Below are 18,919 nucleotides of genomic sequence, written 5' to 3' on the forward strand. Positions count from 1 at the left end.
TCCATTCTGCTCTGGCTTTCACGGTGCTGGGAGGGGCTGGAGAGGGTGCTGCTGGGAGAAGACTCCCCAGGGGTCTGTCCAGCTGCAGCATGGACACAGCAGACAGAAGTGCTCGCTGGTGCAATGGTGGCCAGACTGTTGCGGTAACCCTGTCCTGACTGGATTTGAGATGTGCTGCACAGGAAGGATTTCCATGCTGGGCCTAGGGGAGTCGTAGGCCCTAGGGAAGGAATCGAGGATGTTATTTCTCTAAATGGCCATGTCAGTCTTCCCTCCACATGATTAATGTCTATATCCATAGGTTTATGCTGCCCCAAGTTAAATTCTGACTTGTGGTTAGCTGGCGTTGAGCTTGTCCTGGGGAGTGTCCGTTCTCATTGCACACCCCCCAGAACAGGGACCAGGCCCTTCGATCTCTGCCACACGGGGGAAGGAGCAGGAAGGAGCAGGTCTGCCCGGCCCCAGAGCGCCAGTATCTCTCCTGCGTGATGCGCAGCAGGGGAAGGAGAAGGGCTGGTACTGGAGGTAAACTCTCACAGCACTTCCTCAGTGACGGGCGTTTGCCCCGAATGCCCTTGATCTTGATTTTTCAGTTTGTGTGTGCGTGTGTGTGTATTGTATGTATATGTATGTGTGTGAATGTGTGTGTCTGTGCGTGTGTACTGGTTTTTTCTCCTTCGACCATGAAGTTCTAGGGGTGGAACTCAGGTAGGTTATCAGCCTTGGAGGCGTGGCCACTGAGCCATCTCCTGGGGCCTTGACCTTGGCTGGGCTGCTACCGCTCGGGCTTCTTTGCTAGTTTGTATTCTGGTTTCTTAAACGCAGTTCAGATCACCGGCATTAGAGCTTGTCTTAAACGGCCCACCCCAACGCCTGTAAGAGGTATTTCCAGCAGCCTCCAGCCCCTCAGGTGCCAGTGGCTCCCAGCAGCCGGGGGACGGAGCGGGACGAGGCAGGGTTAGCCTCTGCCTGAGACAGGTCACCGGATTGCTAAGCATCCCTCCGGAAAGCCTCCCAGCCGGAGCCGCTCTCCATTTACATGACCGCAGCTGCTTCAGTCCTCGCAGCCTGTGAACCCAGCGCCCTCCCTCCGGGCTTCTCCAGCTCGCCCGCCGCCCTGCTCCACCCGGGTGCCGCGCGCCCTGTGATTGGTGCGCTCGCGGCCCGCAGCCTGGCCTTTTAGGGACTGTTGTCAGGCCTTGGCAGAGGTGAGGGAAAGGGTCCAGCGCCGCTTTTACCAGCCAATCGCTTTCCCGGCGGGGAAGCCCGGGATGCCTGCTGCCTGGCCTCGGAGGGAGGGCGGGGGCAGAGGCCTGGCTGGCCGCCCTGGACCGCGGGATCCGTCCAGAGACTTCCCCAGCAGGGGTGTGTTAGGGGAGCCCTCTTTCCGACGTCGAAATGGTTATCAAAGTGTTCGTTGCCACATCGTCTGGGTCCATAGCGGTAGGTGTCTGGGGCTCTGTGGGCTTTCCGCCCGCGTGGTTTTCTGGACAGTCCTAGAGGGAGGTGGACGGAGGGGCTGTGCCCGGGCTCTGGCCTTGAGCGCCGGTTTTGTTTTTGGGTCACCTGCACACCTTTCTGCGGTTGTCCTCACGTTTTGGAAAAAGGGTGTGAAGCCTGTGCTCTGTCAGGTGGGCGTGGAGGGTGGCCCAGGGTGGAGGACTGTTTCATGCTGTCGTTGGGTTTTTTTGTTTGTTTTTTTTTTTTTTTTTTTTTTTTTTTAAGCCAGCGCTTTTTGTTCTGTTGTAGTGAGGTGTGGCATTACCCATTCGCCTTTGAGTGCTTTGCCATTCATTCCCCAGGGCTCAGACTGAAACGTGTAGACAGAAGACAGGGCAGGGAGAGAAGACGCAGATCACCAAATGACCTCAGGCCACAGTTCCTCCTCTATTGGAAAGCACTGGAGCCATAAAGATAGCGGGTGTGATGCTATTATTTGTGGAAAATGATGTCACAGTGACAATAGCAAACCTATCTGAGGCCACCTGGGGTGCGAGCTGAAAGGCCAGCTCCATCACAGGGCTTTGGCTGGGTTGCTGGGGCGCACTGCCTTCTGAGACCAGAGAGGGGCTGCTTCCTTTTAGGCCTCTTCCTGGAGGGTCTCAGGTTGCTGCAGACATATTTCCAGGTCCTGGATAGGCCCCAGGCCCAGCCCCAGCCTGCTGAGGGTCACCACTCCCAACCCTGAACATTCAGGAGGGTTTCCAGAGAGGGTGGGCAGAAAACAAAAAGTCTGCAGTCCCACCCCCCATCCGTGGTGGGTTCTGTGGTTCTGTCCATTCTGCAGGATGCAGGCCAACTCAAACGTGGGAATAGGAGAGAGAGGAGCACACAGCTCAATGGAGAGTTCCAAACAGAGATTGCAAACATAGATCTTTCGTGGCTGTGGATGACAGTGGATTTGGCTTTGACAGATATGATGGGTGCATCCTTGTTTTTACAGTTCTGGTTCACACCTGGGGCCTCGCACATGCTGCTCAAGCATGCTAACATGCTAACATGCTGTACCCTGAGAATGCGTGCTTTCTTTTTTTTTTTTTTAGATTGAAACTAATTTTTCAAGGATATTGCTTTGGCGGGCCTTTTCTGAAGTGGATTTTGAATGTTAGTGCTCATTGTTGAGAACTTTTAACAGTCATTTGTTGACTTTCAGTTTTAGGTGCATGCATGTATGTCTGCATACCACATGTGTGCCTGATGCCAGAGAGTCCAGAAGAGGTGTCCGAGGCCCTGGGCCTGGAGTTACAGACAGTTGTGAGCCGCCATGCGGGTGCTGGGAACGAAAACCAGGTTCTCTGCAGGAGCAGCCAGGGCTGTCAACGCTGAGCCGTCTGTCTCCAGCTCAGTCTTTTTCTGTCCTCTGTGGCTGTTTGTATTCTTCAGGCAACAGGACTGAATCCACAGAGTTCTTCTGTTTGTTTATTGACCCTTCACTCAGGGTCTTGGAATGGCTGGGTTATAGTGACCCCCTGGACAGATGGTTCAGTGCCATTTGTAACTGTGTGACCGTGGAGGAGGCATTTCTCCTTGCTAAGCCTCAATTTCCTTGTCTGTAAAATGAGGCTAAGAATAGTGTTCACCTCATAGCTTGGTCACGAGGACTCCCGAGCTCTCACACTCGGGTGCCCAGCACCGTGCCAGGCTGACTAGGCCTGGAAAGTTCTGTGATTATTAATCATAGTCACCACCGGCTGTTTGTTAGTGTTAGCGGCCATTTTAATTTTTATTAAAATTTTTATTAGTTGATATCTATGAACATTAGAGTTGCCACTGTCAGTAATTACTGTGACTGTTAGCAAGTATTTTTAGTACATATTAGAATTTCCAAAAATGCGTAACTGGAAAAGTTTCTGTCTCATCATAAAGAACGAAAACTTGAAGCTGGGTGTGGCGACACACACCTGTGATCCCCCAAACTCAGGAGGCAGAGGCAGGCAGAGCTCTGTGAGTCTGAGGCCAGCCTGGTCTACAGACCAGCTAGAGACCTAAAAGGCCCCCCAAAACCACTTGGACTGCTTATCTCAGGATCTGCAGCAACAGTTCAGGGCCCACTGATTTCTTGTGGCTGGCTAAAAAGGAGGGTGGGGATGGAGGATAAAAACATACACACACATTCATAAAAGTGGAAGAAGTTGACCAAACAAGTTAAACAGACTTCACAATCTCTCTCTTTCTCACACATGTACACACATACTGTTAATGCTTATATAAAAATGCCATGCACACTACAGATGTTATGAAAGAATTTATTTGAGGGAAGGGAAGCAGAAGAGAGTTAGGGCCTAAGTGGGCCATGAGGGCAGAGAGACAGAGACAGAGAGACAGAGAGAGAGAGAGAGAGAGAGAGACAGAGTCGGGGTGGGGGCACCCAACAAAGAAAGGGAGAGAGCAAGAGAGGAGAGAGGGAGTGAAGAGGAGAGAGAGAGCAAGAGAGGAGAGAGAGTGAAGAGGAGAGAGAGAGTGAAGAGGAGAGAGAGTGAAGAGGAGAGAAAGAGAGTGAAGAGGAGAGAGAGAGTGAAGAGGAGAGAGAGTGAAGAGGCAGGTCCTTTTACCCTGGCCCCTGGCAGCAGCGACCAATGATGACATCACAGGTGGCTAAGCAACCTAGGAGTGGACTAGTGCACGGACGTGTGAACTCACACATACATACTTGAAAGCATAGACAATCAGACAGACGGACACTTTTGGATGAAGCAGGGGACTTCAACAAGTTCTAAGAAGCTTCAGAATTTCACACACACATACATGCACATATATACACACACACACATAAAAACATAGACAATCAGACATACAAGCATGCAGACAATCTGACATATGGATAATATATACATAAATACATATATACAACTGGTGGATGAAACGAATCCCAGTGGGCTTCCACACATGCTTATTTCTGTCCTGGGTTTTCATATCCTTTAAGACAAAGGATCTCTATGTGTGAAAAAGTTACCTCATTCAAAAATAGATACAATTGTTACACAAAAAGGGAGTTGCAGTAGGAAGATTGATTGTAAGTTCCTTCATTAGAACTAGACATTTTTGCTCATTATAAGTTTAAAGCAGTGGTTTTGTCTATATGCTCATTGTGAGTTTAAAGCAGAAGTTTTATTTTACTTATTTCATACATTTTGTGTTCAAAGGATAGTTTTTTGTTGTTTTTTTTTGTTATTGTTGTTTTTCAAGACAGGGTTTCTCTGTGTAGCCTTGGCTGTCCTGGACTCACTTTGTAGACCAGGCTGGCCTCAAACTCACAGAAATCTGCCTGCCTCTGCCTCTCAGAGTGCTGGGATTACAGGTGTGGCCCAAAAGATAGTTTTTATGTCAAGTTTTTTCTAAGAAAAGGGTGTCTGTTTTGTCTTGTATAACTAACCATTTATTCTTTGTTTTTATTTTTGTCTTTGTTTTTGTATTTGTATGATCTTTCTTATTATGGTGTACATCTGGGCCTTATTTCTGGACTAAACCTAGAATGAATGTATTGCCTTGATCATTAATTTGTTTCACTCTTGTTTTCCCTTCTGGTATAAGTCAAGTCCACAGAGCTCCTAGCAGTTTTTGCTATACTGCAGGAGGGTTTTAAAATTACTTGAATCAAGTCAGAAATTCTTTAAAATCATCATCAGGGGTTATTAAATCATCACTCCGTTTAAACAGCACTATGAAGCTAGATCTTCAAAATAATCTGCAGGAAATCTGCCCAACAGAGTGAAGCAGTAAGTAGTGAGGGTGTCTGCCAGGCTAGATAGATGAGACAAGCATGGAAAGGCAGTGTAGCTTTGCGGGCACCAGGGACACACCCATTCGTCAGCCGTGCTGCCTATGGGAAGCTCGCTTGCTTGCTTCTGCCAACGCAGCCTGCCCTTGCTCCCAGCAGTCACCACGACAGCAGTCACCACGGCTCCTGTCCCATAGGCGTCAAACCACGGCATGGTGACCTCAGATGGAAGGTCTCCTCACTGTTCAGACAGCGTACATGAGGTGCCAAGCAAAGCGCTGGGACGGCGTGGCTGCAGATTCTCAGACACTGCGGAGTGGCCAGCAGCAGCTGGGTAACTTCAGGACTGAGGCAGAGGCCACTGTGCACAAAGGCGCGGGGCAGGGAAAGAGCTCTCCTGGGCTCCGCTGAGGTTGCCAAAGGCGCTAACAGCAGCTCCCGCCAGGGGCTCCAGGTCCTTAGACACAGCAGGGCAGCGTGGGAACACAGTCCCTGTGGCCTCCTGAGGACAGAGCGAGGACCTGGGGAGGTGTGCCGTCCTGAGGCCTGCTTCGGTGCCGTGTGCACACCTCTTCCCTTCGTAGGGGGAGCCCTCTGAAGGCTCACGTGGGCCAGCTCAGGAGGCTACCACGAGAGTGGACCCAGGGCCCGATGGGAGCATCCGAGCCCTCCTGCCTCCTCCGGGGTCACTCTCGGGCCTGCCTCCTCCCAGGCCCCCAGGTCAGCGGTCGGCCCGCGGGGCCTGTTCTAGGTGATGCCCCGTGAGCCCACGAGGGCCCCTTCTGTGTCCTTTCTTGGGGGCACGAGCGGAGAGCAGTGCGTGGCCCTGCGTCACGCACCCACGTGTGCCACGACCACAGCTCCCTCGCCCCTGCTGCTGCTTTCCAGAGGAAAGGTGTGGTGGTTGTTTCCTTTGTGCTGTACAGTACAGCTCGAGGAAAGAACTGGGGTTGTGTAAATGTGAACAAAGCTGCTTCAGAAACGGCTGGAGCAGTCGAAAGCGGCAATGGTTGGTTTTCTCCGCCCTTAACCAGATTAGGAAAAAGCAGCAAGAAGTGGTCGGCTTTCTGGAGGCCAATAAAATAGACTTTAAGGAGCTGGACATAGCTGGGGATGAGGACAACCGGAAGTGGATGCGGGAGAACGTCCCCGGGGAGAAGAAGCCTCAGAACGGGATTCCCCTGCCTCCTCAGATCTTCAACGAGGAGCAGTACTGTGGGGTGAGCACTCAGGGCTGCGGCCACTTCCGCTGCGCATGTACCAGAGTTAAGTGTGTGGTTTGCATGTGTGTGCCCGTGTGTGCGCGCACATGTAGGACAGACCTCAACGCCCGTTTGTCAGAAACTGTATAAAGCAGATCAGCCTGCCGACCTGAGCTCCTCTCGGATCCCCCTCCGGGAAGCTGTCTGCTGACCTCCACACAGCACCTCGGCACACACAACCCCCTCAGTAAATGCTGTGATCAGAACAGAAAAGACAAGGACTCGACCGTCTCCACCTGCTCCCTCCTCTCCTTGAGGGGTAATGCAGGACGGAGCACGGTGGCAAGGACTTCTGCTTTTGGTTTTTCTGCAATAGGATCTTTATAAATTAAATAGAAGCTTATCAGTGTGTGTGTGTTTGTGTGCATATGTGCTTGTATGAAGTTCCTACAGAGGCAAGAAGAGGGCATCAGATCCCTGGAAGCTGGACTTGGGGGTTGAGAGCCGCCCCATGTGGGTGCTGGGAAGTAAACTCAGGTCCTGTGTGAGAGCTTTGAGCACGCTTAACTGCTGAGCCATCTCCAGCACCCAGGTTTCTTTCAGTATGAGAAAGATTAGAAAATTTTGTACTTGCACACACTGACAGATGACATGGTTTCAAAGGGTGGTCAGTGTGAGGTCAGTGTGAGGTCAGTGTGAGTCACTCTCCTCCCGGTTCCTGCTCACAATTGTAGCAACAGTTGCCTGAGCCAGGCTGGCTCCAAGCTGCCATCTGGATGTTCCTGGGCCTCTCGCTTAGGAGAGCTCTGTGCTCGGTCTAATTCTCTGCTGCTGCTGTGTGTGAATTTTCAGCCATGGTTAAGCCAAGGGCCTGGTGGGTCTACTGCGCTCTGGCCTTAAACACTGCGTAGCCGGTCCTGCTTGAAGGTGACCAGCATTGGCGGCTTCTTGTTCTGTGTCTGTACAGGGGCCAGAGGGTGACATCCATCTTACTACATACCTTTTCTATTATTATTTTAGGAAATCATCTGTCAACGCTGCTTTCTGAAACCCTTAAAGACATTAGGCTGGCTGGAGAGATGGCTCAGCAGTTGCCATTCTTGCATAGGACCTGGGTTTGGGTCCTGGTACCTTGATGGTAGCTCACAGCCAGCTGTAGCTCCAGTTCCAGGGGATCTGACACCCTCTTCTGGCCCCCACAGGCACCAGCACACACAGTGCGCAGACACATGCAGCCAGAGCACGCATGAAGTAAAGATAAAACGGCATGAACCAAAGTGTCTGTGATGGCTAGTTTTGTGTCAGCTTGAGTCAGGTTAGAGTCATCTGGAAAGAGGGACCCACAATTAAGAAAAGACCCCACCAGACTGGTGTGAGTGGGTCCTGCCCACTGTGGGGGGGCGTCCCTGGGCTGGTGTCCTGAGCTCGATAAGAAAGCAGCCATGGGGAGCAAGCCAGTGAGCAGTACCCCCGTGGCCTCTACCTCAGCTCCCGTGTCCAGGTTCCTGCCTTTATTTACTCTAATGGATGAAAGTGGAAGCAGAAATAACTTTTCCTCCTGAAGTAGCTGTGGTCATGGTGGTCATCACAGCCATAGAGACTCTAACTAAGACACTGTTGCTGAGTCCTTCCCCATGAGTAGAGTGTGGATTGTAAAAATCGTGGCCATTCAAGTGTTCTTAATGTTTCCTGTGGATTCTCGGTGAGCCCTGAGTCCTGTGCCGGTGGCAGGTGTGGGGGCAGGGCAAGCACCGGGAGGTGGGGTGTCAGGTGGCTGGGAGTCCTGAGCACCTGCTGTGTAGAGCAGATGAGCATGTCCAGAGAGCCATGGCAGGCAAGTATCAGAGAAGGGCAACACGGCTGGGAGGCCAGGGCTTGGGCACAACCAAAGAAGACTTGCTTGTGAGCATCTTTATTAATGTGGAGGTGAGTGTCCCTGGTACTCAGGGAAGCTGGGAAGGACAGGGTGCAACCCCAGCAGGTGGGGAGAAGGCTTGTGTACATCTGTCATCACAGGCGCTGTTCACCTGTGCCTGACCGCGTCCCCGCCCTCTAAAGCCTTTCCTGTTTCCCGTGTGTGTTCTTATGCTATGCAGGTACAATGACAACGTATAAAAACAAATGTAAAGTTAACGGCTTTACTTACAGTTGTATGCTTAGTTATCAGTTGACAAAGCAGGCTGAGAGGATGTTTTGTGCTCATGGCTGATAGATAAGGGGACTGAGCTCGGGGCTCATTCTAGCTCCCACTGTATAATGTGTTTAAATGTTCTCTGTCTTTGCTTCAAGGATTTTGACTCTTTCTTCTCTGCAAAAGAAGAAAATATTATTTATTCATTCCTTGGTTTGGCTCCCCCTCCTGGGTCAAAGGTAAGCCTGGATGCCCTGTGAGGTCAAACGCCCTATGAGTAAAACATTGGCTACACAAGTATGACAGCCAGAGTCTGATCCCAAGTGCCTATGACAAAGCCAGGTGTGGTGCAATATGAGCACAGGAGTGGGGTGGGGAGACAGGTAAATCCGTACAACTCACTGGCCAGCCAGCTTCGTCAGCGGTGACATTCATGTTCAGTGAGAGTCCCGGTCTAGGAAGAAAGAAAAAGAAAGAAAGGAAGAAAGAAAGAAAGAAGTAAAGAAGGAAAAGAAGGAAGGAAGAAAGAAAGAAAGAAAGGAAAGAGAGAGCGAGAGAGGAAAGAAAGAAACAGAACGAAAGAAAGAAAAAATAAAGAAGAGTGATTGAGGCATTGACCTCTGGCCTCTACACACACACACACACACACACATACACACACACACACACACATTAGTGTGCAAGGTCCATCTTTTTGGTCGAGATGCTCAGGTCACGATTGTGTGCATGGATGGGAAGCAGAAGAAAGGAGTACACAGGAGAAGGAGAAGAGGAGGATGCACTTCTGGAGTTGGCAGCGTCCTAGCCAGTGAGGAGCAGCAGTTGCTGGGGTGGAGGGAGGGGCTGTGTGGCTGGTAGGAGGCTGTGCCTGACTTGGGGTTCTGCCTTCTGTTACGGAGAGGTACTGATCGATTTTAGTGAAAAGTCTATCTCATTCCTCCCTTAGAAAGAAACTACCTGTAAAATAAAGAGCAGCGTGGGCTCTTAACTGCTGAGCCAGCTCTTCAGCTCATCCATAAAATCCTTCTATGTTTGATTTTAACAAGGATCAATAGACAATGTCCAATTGTGTGTGCGTTGGAGTTTCTTCCTAATTATCAGATGTCACTGTAGTGTCACAGTGCCACATTTGCAGCACACTGTGGAGTGTGGTTCTTCCACGTCAGCATTTGTGCGTCCCCGTGGGCACTGTCCCCAGGAGTCACCTCGTGACACCCTAACAGTCTCAACAGCTGCACCAACATCAAGACCTCCGCCATGGTTTTCTCTTGGGAGAATGTCTGCTTAAGGAATAAGACAGAACCGACGTCTCAGGGCTTAGTTTTGCTTTGAGACTGTAGATTAGGTTGACTTTGAACTTAGGATTCTCTACTTGAAGCTGCCCAATGCCAGGAGCCATCATTCTGAGATAACGTAACTTACAATGACAAGTTTCAATACAATTTCTGTAATGGTGATTAAGCTGTGACAAATGTCAACATATTTAAGTAAATGCCAGTCACCTAGGGAAGTGACCACACTACCAAGTTCAGGTGCGTTGAGTGAAAGCATTGAGAGGGAGGGTCAGAAGACAGAGGCATGTCAAGAGAGCTGTTGAAGACAGGAAACCAACCTTGTAAAGGTGTTCTGGAGTTTTCCAGTTCGAAACTAGAGGAGCAACAAAGACATGAACAGCACTGAGCATCACGCTATAGTTCGGGTCAGAGAGAGAAGTGCATTAACAGGAAACAAAAGACAAAGGTGCACAAATGTGTGGAAGGCTCGCTCTGCTGTGTGCTACAGGGCTCCAGGAAGAGCGAGAGCCTTGGCATCGATGCTGGGGAGATGTTCACACCCTCCACACGGCCTCTTGTCTCATGAGTGCAGGAACGCCAGGTGCTGTCAGAAAGGTGGACATAAAGAGGGCTGGTCTGAGGAAGGAGAGCAGGGCCCAAGTGCCCCCCAAAGGCAGGTGTGGCTGTGAGGGCCACATCCCCAGGTGGTGTGTTCCAGCTCCACAAGTGGCCTGGCGCTGACTGGAGCGGTTTTCCTGCATCCTGCCCTCCATGTTATATAAATAAGCTTCTATAAAACCGTAAAAATTAGCAATAGTTAGAGTTTTGGGATGAAAAATATATAACTCTGTAGCTTTTACTTGTACTGTTAATTTGTCAAGTTAAATTGTGAAAAGAAAATGTCTCATTCACAGTGGTAAAAGATCACCAAGAAACCACTCAGACCTTGACAAGGAGAGTAACTTTACTTTAAAGGGTTCTAGCAAACACCAAAGAGACAGATCTAAAATTTACTTGGATGAATAAACAACAACAAATTCTTTCTAAATTAATGAAACCATTTAGTGCTCATTTCACCAATATCCCATTTTTTAACTTCTGGGACTAGAAAAATGACTGTGCAGCTAACTGGATAACACATGTCTGAGAAGAGCCAACATGTTTTTGAAAAGGGGGGCTTTGAATAGCAATGTGCCTTTCTGTGTGGTCAAGCAGCTGCTGGCATGACAAAGCTTTCAGGACGTTATCTCAATGGAAGCTCATCCTATGGCTGTGGCAGGTGATTTAGAGAGGTGAACTCTGGCTGGAGAGAAGGCTTGGCTGTGAAGCCTCACCATAGCACACTGAGATAGGCACACTGAAAGACATGCATGGAGAAGAAGAGAACACTTTGGCCTCTGTTAGCTGTTTTTCTATGGCTGTGATAAAACACCTTGACCAAAAACAACCTAAGGAAGCAAGGTCCCAGAGTCCATCATGGTGGGGAAGCTTGGCCGCAGTTGGCTGATCACATTTTCATCCACAGAAAATACAGAGAAAGAACAGGAAGTGGTGCAACACCGGTAACCCCCCAAAGCCCGCCCTAGAATGTGTGACTTCACCTGGACTACTGTTCATGATGAAGCTAAAAGTCACGAGCCATAGCATGTCCTTGTTTTGTCAAAGCCCACAGAACAGGAGAACAACAAATTCCCCCAACAGCTAGTATGTATCGGAATGGAGTTAGGTATATATCAAATATCAAATATTAACTGTCATATGGGGGTGGTAACAGAGGGTATGAGTTTCAAGGGTGTTTGTCATGAAGCTAACCTGATGTTTTAGAAAGTTGGGGATCATTTCATAAGTTAAGACCATCTCATGGGGTGAGGATGTGACTCTGCTCTAAGCTTGTGTTATGATGCTTTCTAACATTCCTAAAATTATTTTAATTTTATTTTAAGTGACGTGTGTTTTGCCTGCACGTATGTCCATCTATCAAGTATGTGCTAGGTACCCGCAGAGGCCAGAAGATGGCGTTGGATCTCCTGAGTTACTGATGAAAGCTTGTGCTCTTGCTGCCTGAGCCAGCTCCCCAGCCTCCGCTTTCATGCTCTTGCTACTGCTGTGGGGTGGCAATGAGTTTGTCTCTCTTGGGCACCACTGTTGCTGTGATTATAATGAAGGCTGAAAGCAAGAGTAATTCAGTTATGAGAGTTATGTCTCAAGGGAATTTTCAACCTTTGGCGTAGGTGACGAAGCCCGAGGAAGCCTCTTCCGTTCCCAATGGAGGTGAGGCAGGAGAGACGGAGGGCCCTGCAGAGGTAAGGGCTGCGTGCCAGTGGCCTAGGGCGCTGATGGTCCTCACATTTCTTTGTTTTTATCCACTTATGCGTCTATGTGTGTATGTATGCACGTGTGTATTTATATTATCTACCATCTATATCCATCTGTCATCTGTCATCTGTCAATAATTTGTCTGTCTAGCAATTATCTATCATCTATCAATCTTCTATCATTATCTATATGTCATTTATCTATAATCTCTATCTACCTATTTACCTATCATTATCTATCTATCTCTCTATCTATCTCTCTATCTATCTTTATCCGTCATCTGTTTATCATCTACCTATCATCTGTCTATGTATCTATCTACCTCTCTATCATCTGTCTGTCTATCTATACACCTATCATCTATATCTATAATCTATCATCTATCTACCTATCAGCTATATCTATAATCTGTCTATCATCTATCTGCCTATCTATCATCTATATCTATCTATCTGTCTGTCTGTCTGTCTGTCTATCTATCTATCTATCTATCTATCTATCATCTATCTATCATTTACATCTATCATCTATCTATTATCTATATCTATCTCTCTATCTACCTATCATCTATATCTATCATCTTTCTATTTATCTATCATCTATATCTGTCATCTATCTATCTATCTATCTATCTATCTATCTATCTATCTATCATCTATCTTGTGTTTTTGTATCTATGCATATACTTATCATCATCATCATTATGTATCATCTGTCTCTTATATATTTTCCATCTATCCACCCACCCATTCATCCATCCATCCGTTGCCCAGCTTATCCATTTGTCTACCATATTTGTTCCTATCCATACGTCTATGCATCTGTCACCTTTACCAGCCTTAAGTGGATGAATCAACATCCTACACTCAGCTTTTTATGGATGCAGCATGCAGTCAGTGTGTCAGCTGCAGCATGCAGTCATCTGTCAGCAGTTTGGAGGTTTGGGAGCTTGTGTCAGTATCTAAATGACCTGTGCAGAGGTCTCTGCTGCCTTCACTTACCTGCCCTGATGGAAATAGGAGAGCATGGCAGGTGGCCTGCTTTCTCCCTGGAAACTTACTGAAGGTGAGTGATATGGTGAGTTTCTTTTCTTAGCAGGGAACAGAGAAGGCTGAAGAAAGTGGAGAAAATGAGGCACAGAAAGAGGGCAATGAAGACACTGGCAAGCTCTCCGCGTCCCAGGAGGAGAATGTGAGTGCTGGCTCTGCTCACACGAATTTTGTTGCTTCTTATCTGAGCTCCAGTCAAGTGCCAGGAATTGTGCTATGCGCCAGGTTCACAGGCGTGAGGACGGTGCTCACCGAGATCGTAGCTGGGAGGAGCTGGCTGTTTACCCCCGTCCTAACTGCTGTGGGCTGATGCTGAGAGGGCCGGGGAGGACCAGGTGTGATGGGAAGACTCAGTGCAGGCCTCCGTGATTCACCATGAATCCAGGGACAAGTCACATTCTTGCTCCTGCTCAGAAAAGAGTCCTTCCTCCTTGGTCTTCAGTGATGACCAACGCCCACATATGGCCTCCCATGAGCCCCCCCGGGGAAAGGGCATTTGGGTGTTATTGAAGTAGAACTGGGAACTCAGAACCCAGTGCTGGGGAGAAACTCACTGAATTCAGTGTTCAGGGACCAACAGGTGCAGCAGCCCGAGCCGTGTGTGGCAGCTGCTCCAAAAGAGATTTGCTGCTGAGGGACAGCCAGGTGAGAACTGATGTGTGGGGTTACATAAGTGAGATGAGCGACGGGTGTGGGGACTGCTGTGGGCTTCAGGAATTTGGCTGACAAGGCCTTGGGATGGCATTGGCTGCCCTGGAGCCATGTGGGTTGGGATGAGCCATAGGCACCGGCCAAGCTTCCCACGGGAGAGCTTCACAAATGGTGGGAATATCACAGGTGTTTGTGCTGGCCCTTGTCAAGGTCAAGTTATCTTATAGACAAGGTCCAATTATTTTGAGTGCTCCAGCTGGTGTTCTCCCCTGAAAACCTTGAAGTCCTAACCTTGGTGACGCGTGGCTGGTGTCTCACTGCCTTGGCTCCTCCAAAGCGGTCCTCACCAAAGTGCTTTTTGTAAAGGCCAATGTGGATTTAGTTCCAGGAAGCTTGTGCACCCAAGGCTGGGCTAAGAACCAGAGACCCAGGGGACAGCACCCATGCTCCCTCCTGCCAGTTTTAGGCCCAGCTGCAGGCCTGGACCTGCCCTGCAGCTTTCAGGTCACACTGGCAGGCCTCCACGTCCTCATTTTCATCCGTGTCTGACACTTGTCACTACTGACACCTGTCCTCGGTTCTGTCTCAGCACCATGTCAGTGGCCAAGTCTTGGCTAAGACTTCCCAACAGAAAATAGCTGCCATGGATGGTCTGAGGCACCATCTCCCGTCTCCCACATTTGTGCCTGGTGGCTCCTGTGGAGGGCTACACAGTGGCGTCATTTGGGTCGTGTGACACTCAGGTCCTGGTTCCCACCCTGTCTGGGCGCTTGGCCTCCTTCACCCAGAAGGCATGGATTTCTTTTAAAGTCTATGTAATTATGTTCTGGCCACAAAATTGAGTTCGAGCATTGCATATAGTTGAGTTTTCCATAGCTGCCTGGTTCAGATAGTGTCTAATTCTGTAAGCTTATGCTGGAAAGCTTCTTAAATTAATAAGTTGTACCTCAATCTGAGAAGGATTGGAGGTGAGAGTGGCATTTCATAACTACATTCAGTTTACATTTTGTCAGTCGACTGAGCCACTGCCCCATGCCAAGCAGACCCTCAGTGATTAGGAAGGAGCAATGGGAAGGCAGAGTTGTGGCCTGATGGGAGCCTGTGCTCTGAGAGCTGATCGATTAAATATCAGAATGAGCTAATGGCAAGACAAAGCTGTATCATATAAATGCAGGTTTATTGGGACAATGTGGGAGGGGGAGAGAGAGAGAGAAGGGAAAAGTGAGAGCAGAAAGAGGGGAGGAGAGAAGAGAGAGAGAAAGAGAGAGAGAGAGAGAGAGAGAGAGAGAGAGAGAGAGAGAGTAGAGGAAGGGGCAAAGAGAAGGAGAGAGAGAGGGAAGGGCCATGGCAAAGGGGGCAGAGGGGGCAGAGGGGGCAAAAGGCCAGAGGAACGGACATGTCTGGACTCTGCCCTGGGAAAGGGAAGCCTCAGCCCTAGGGAGAGGGCGGGCTATGCCAGCCACATCCTGCAGCAGGGAGGGGTCTAACAAGAGCTAAGGGTGATGTGTCCAGGGCCCCTGAGTAACTTGAGCCTATTTCTAGAACTCTGAACATGTGACAGCTTCCATTTGGTGCATATTCCAAGAGAGCAGGTCAGTTTCAGTACGGATAAGAAGACCTAGGTCCCTCTTCTGTTACTGATGGGTACCTCAGGTTGAGATGGGCAGTCCCTGTGGGCAAACCTCCCCACTGCCTTCTAAGATAGCTGCATTTTTAGTGACAATGTGCTTCAGTTGGATTTAGGAAAATGTAAAACTCTATAGAACTGATAAATCTTTGCTGTATATGATGAATTTTAATCTGATGATATAAAGATAAGAAGAAAACAAACATTCTTTGAGAGGCAGAGAACAAGTAGCAGGCTTTGTGTATTCCTGTGTCTATTGAGTTTACCAGGGGCAGGACCCTAGAGATACTGAAAATGAATAAGGGACAGATCATACCCCAGGGAAGACACAGGACAGATCACACCCCAGGGAGCATGATAGAGAGACAGATCACACCCCAGGGAGCAGGCAGGACAGTCAGAGATGGCTGCTGGCAGGTCTGAGGGCCTGTCACCCAGCCTTCTGGGTTAGGAAATATCTTCCCTGTAGCCTTATGTTGAGGAGCTGCTGATGTGAAGGAATTTCATGGGGTTTAGTCTGGCTGAAGTAAGGAGTGAGGAGGAGGGATGCTGGCCAGATAGGCATGGGCCAGATGGCATTCAGATTGTTTTAAGTGATGATGTTCCAGGTTTGAATGCAAAGAATTCCCCTTCAGGAGAGAGACTGAGAAGCCGTGGCCTCTGGGATTCCCCAAGTGTGAGAGCCTTTGGCGTGGATTCCTGGATTCCACACCACACAAATGGATTCCTGGTCCTTACAGGCTTCTGGGATGGGTTGGGGGCAGACGGTTCTACCGCAGGAGCCAGCCTAAGGTTGGGAGCCATGAAGGGGTCGAGTAAGAGAATAAAGCTGCGGGGAGTCTTGGTGGCAGGGAGCGTGCCTCAGCTGCAAGTCCATGGCTGGGCCGGCATCTTCAAGGTCACCTCCTTTGGTGGTAGAGTGCTGCTGAGGTCTGTAGCCTGGTAGCCAAGCCCAGCCCAGGAATGTGAGTGAGAACAAGTGGGAGAGTGCACAGGGGGAGCTGGGGAGGAGGAGGGACATGATGTGACTGAAATCCCCGAATGAGGGAGAGTGCACAGGGGGAGCTGGGAAGGAGGAGGGACATGATGTGACTGAAATCCCTGAATGAGGGAGAGTACACCGGGAGCTGGGGAGGAGGAGGGACATGATGTGACTGAAATCCCTGTATGATCAGAGAATGCTATCACTATGCCATGGTGCGTGAGTAAGAAGACAGCCGTGTGCGGCCAGGTCACACCTCTGAGTGGGACGTGAGGGTTAAGCTCTGGCCCTCAGGCTTGCCCAGCAAATGCTTACCCACTGAGCCTTCTTGCTGGCCCTTGGCTTTTAGGAACCTAAGTAAAGGCGTAATGTAAAAGGACAGAAAGCAGAAAAGATAAGTTTTTTTTTCTTTTTTTTTTTTGTTGTTGAAAACCCCAGTTGCTTGTGTTTCTGAGCCAAGCACTGTTAAGTCACCACAGCTGCGCTGTCTGTAACCCTTGTATGTAAACAGTGTCCTCCTGGTTGAATGAGCTTCTGTTTCATTACAGTTTGTTTATCTTAAAAAACTCAACTCTTACCCCACTCTGTCTTTCTTTGTGGACCTAAGGAAGAAGAGGGAGAAGAGGGAGAAGAGGGAGAGAGAAGAGAGGAGGTAGGGTCCGCCATATTTAACAGTTGATTTCATCAGCTGAGGGAACAAATTTGTTGGTGACACCTGCGCAGCTTTTGCTACTCTTGCGTGTGTGTGTGTGTGTGTGTGTGTGTGTGTGTGTGTGTGCGCGCCTGTGTGCATGTGTGACAACTGGCTCTCAATGTCAGCTGTCTCCTTCGCTTTTTGTGTGGCAGGTGTCATGCGGGTCCTCGGCACTAGCTCGAGCTAGTGGTCCTCGGCACTAGCTCGCCACTTTGTTCCCTTGTGTTCACTTGTGTCTCTGGTTCTTACGCTTCTCAATAATGATGTGACTCTGTGTAAACTAGAGGAAAGAGGTGACAGAGGAAGGAGCAGAGGGAGAAGCCGAAGAGGAGGAAGCCGAGGACGAGGCAGCAGAGGAGGAAGCCGAGGAGGAGGCAGCAGAGGAGGAAGAGTCTTAGGATTTTCAGGCCGGTGCTTCAGCTTGGCCAGGTAGGTGCAGCTCTGCCTCTCCTGCTCAGCTCTGCACTGCAGGCTCCAGACTCTCTCACACCCAGACTTGGCACTCGGGTGTGAGGGGAAAGGGAGCCCTGTGAGCGAAGAGGTTAGTGTGCCTTCCTGGTTTGTGGGTTGAATAGTGAAGACAGTAGCAGACACTCAGACTTTAACAGGCTCTTCCATTTCCTTCTAGGATATCCAAGCCTCGAGGCCACACATCAGCTCTCTGTCTACTAAGTCAACGAAGCCCTTAGGCTCCAAGCCAGCACCCTTCCCTCAGCACTCAGGGTTCACTGAGGGCTTGTGCCCTCCAATGCACTTAGGTGTGTGTGGCTCTGGACTTCATTGTATCCACGTGAGGCTGAGCGGAAGACCGGACACACACTGTGCCACAACTCTTGGTCTTTGCTTAGTTTGTTTCTTTGCTTTGCGCAAGTAGAGCTTCTCTGTAGCTCCGCGAACAGGCTCCTGAGCGAGCCTCACTGTGCTGCAGCAGAGTGCCTCTCTGGGTACTGCTTCTTTGCAGCTCAGCTTTCCAAACAAAGCACCCAGAGAGCAGTGAATAAAGGCTGATGGCAACATCTGGCTGGCCTTACTGTCCCCCCGCCCCCTCCGCCCTTTTGTGGACTTGAACTTGCCCTGTGTACCCAGAGGTAGACTGTTTGCACTAATTGGTGCTGACTGCGTCACACAGCGGCTGGGCACTCTGCACGCTGACTGAAGTGTGGCATTGTGCCCACACAGGCAGGGCTGCGGCTGGGACAGTAGCTCTGGCTCTCTGTGTGCACTCGGCTGCAGGGACCTCTGGTCCTATGGCTGCCTGCTCATTTGCAGGGTCATGGCAGCAGCCACAGCCCTCTGTGCTCTGGGCGGGTGATGTCACTGTCCTGGAGACACAGACCTTCCTGTGACATTCTGGGCTCTCCCTCTCCCCTGCAGGGCTCTCTGCCTCTGGCCGGGGTCGGGTTGGGGTCGGGGTCGGGGTCCTGTTATTGCTGTGCTGTCTCACACCGTGCCATGTCCCGTGGAGAAGTGTGAAGTTCCCACACGTGCAGGTTGGCAACGCTCTGTGCTGTCCCAGCCGTCAGGGGAGCCCAGAAACTCTGGAAAGCAGCTTTCCCTCTTACCTTGATAACGAAAAGAGATATTTTGTTTTTCCCCCCAAATCACCGAAACAGCTTTCTATTAGAAGATTTCTTTGTTAAAAGTAAGGTGAAAGACTGGGGATACGGAAACTCAGCTGCTCAAAAGCTAATTCCTCCATCTTTTTTTTTTGGTTTTTACTTCATTGCACTGAATTATATTTTTTAAAATCGAGCAGCACTTAAAAAAAATAACTA

The 18,919-nt window shown here is 49.6% G+C and overlaps 1 protein-coding gene across 4 annotated transcripts; it reads left to right on the forward strand.

Moving 5' to 3' along the window:
• The first annotated feature begins 1,214 nt into the window (after nt 1-1,214).
• Sh3bgr (SH3 domain binding glutamate rich protein) lies at nt 1,215-18,160 on the forward strand. Of its 4 annotated transcripts, none has more exons than XM_021664239.2 (8): nt 1,215-1,443; nt 6,253-6,438; nt 8,710-8,790; nt 12,057-12,128; nt 13,240-13,332; nt 17,058-17,102; nt 17,429-17,573; nt 17,773-18,160. In XM_021664239.2, the coding sequence occupies exons 1-7, from the start codon at nt 1,399-1,401 to the stop codon at nt 17,540-17,542; spliced, it is 636 nt and encodes a 211-aa protein (XP_021519914.1). In that variant the 5' UTR covers nt 1,215-1,398; the 3' UTR covers nt 17,543-17,573; nt 17,773-18,160. The 4 variants fall into 4 exon arrangements, with proteins under 4 accessions (XP_021519914.1, XP_060226802.1, XP_060226803.1 ...); XM_060370819.1 differs by having other exon boundaries at nt 1,244-1,443; nt 13,237-13,332; XM_060370820.1 differs by lacking the exon at nt 8,710-8,790 and having other exon boundaries at nt 1,244-1,443; nt 13,237-13,332.
• Nucleotides 18,161-18,919: the final 759 nt, after the last annotated feature.

This window comes from Meriones unguiculatus, chromosome 17 (assembly GCF_030254825.1).
Source record: "Meriones unguiculatus strain TT.TT164.6M chromosome 17, Bangor_MerUng_6.1, whole genome shotgun sequence".
Taxonomy (NCBI): Eukaryota; Metazoa; Chordata; class Mammalia; order Rodentia; family Muridae; genus Meriones; species Meriones unguiculatus.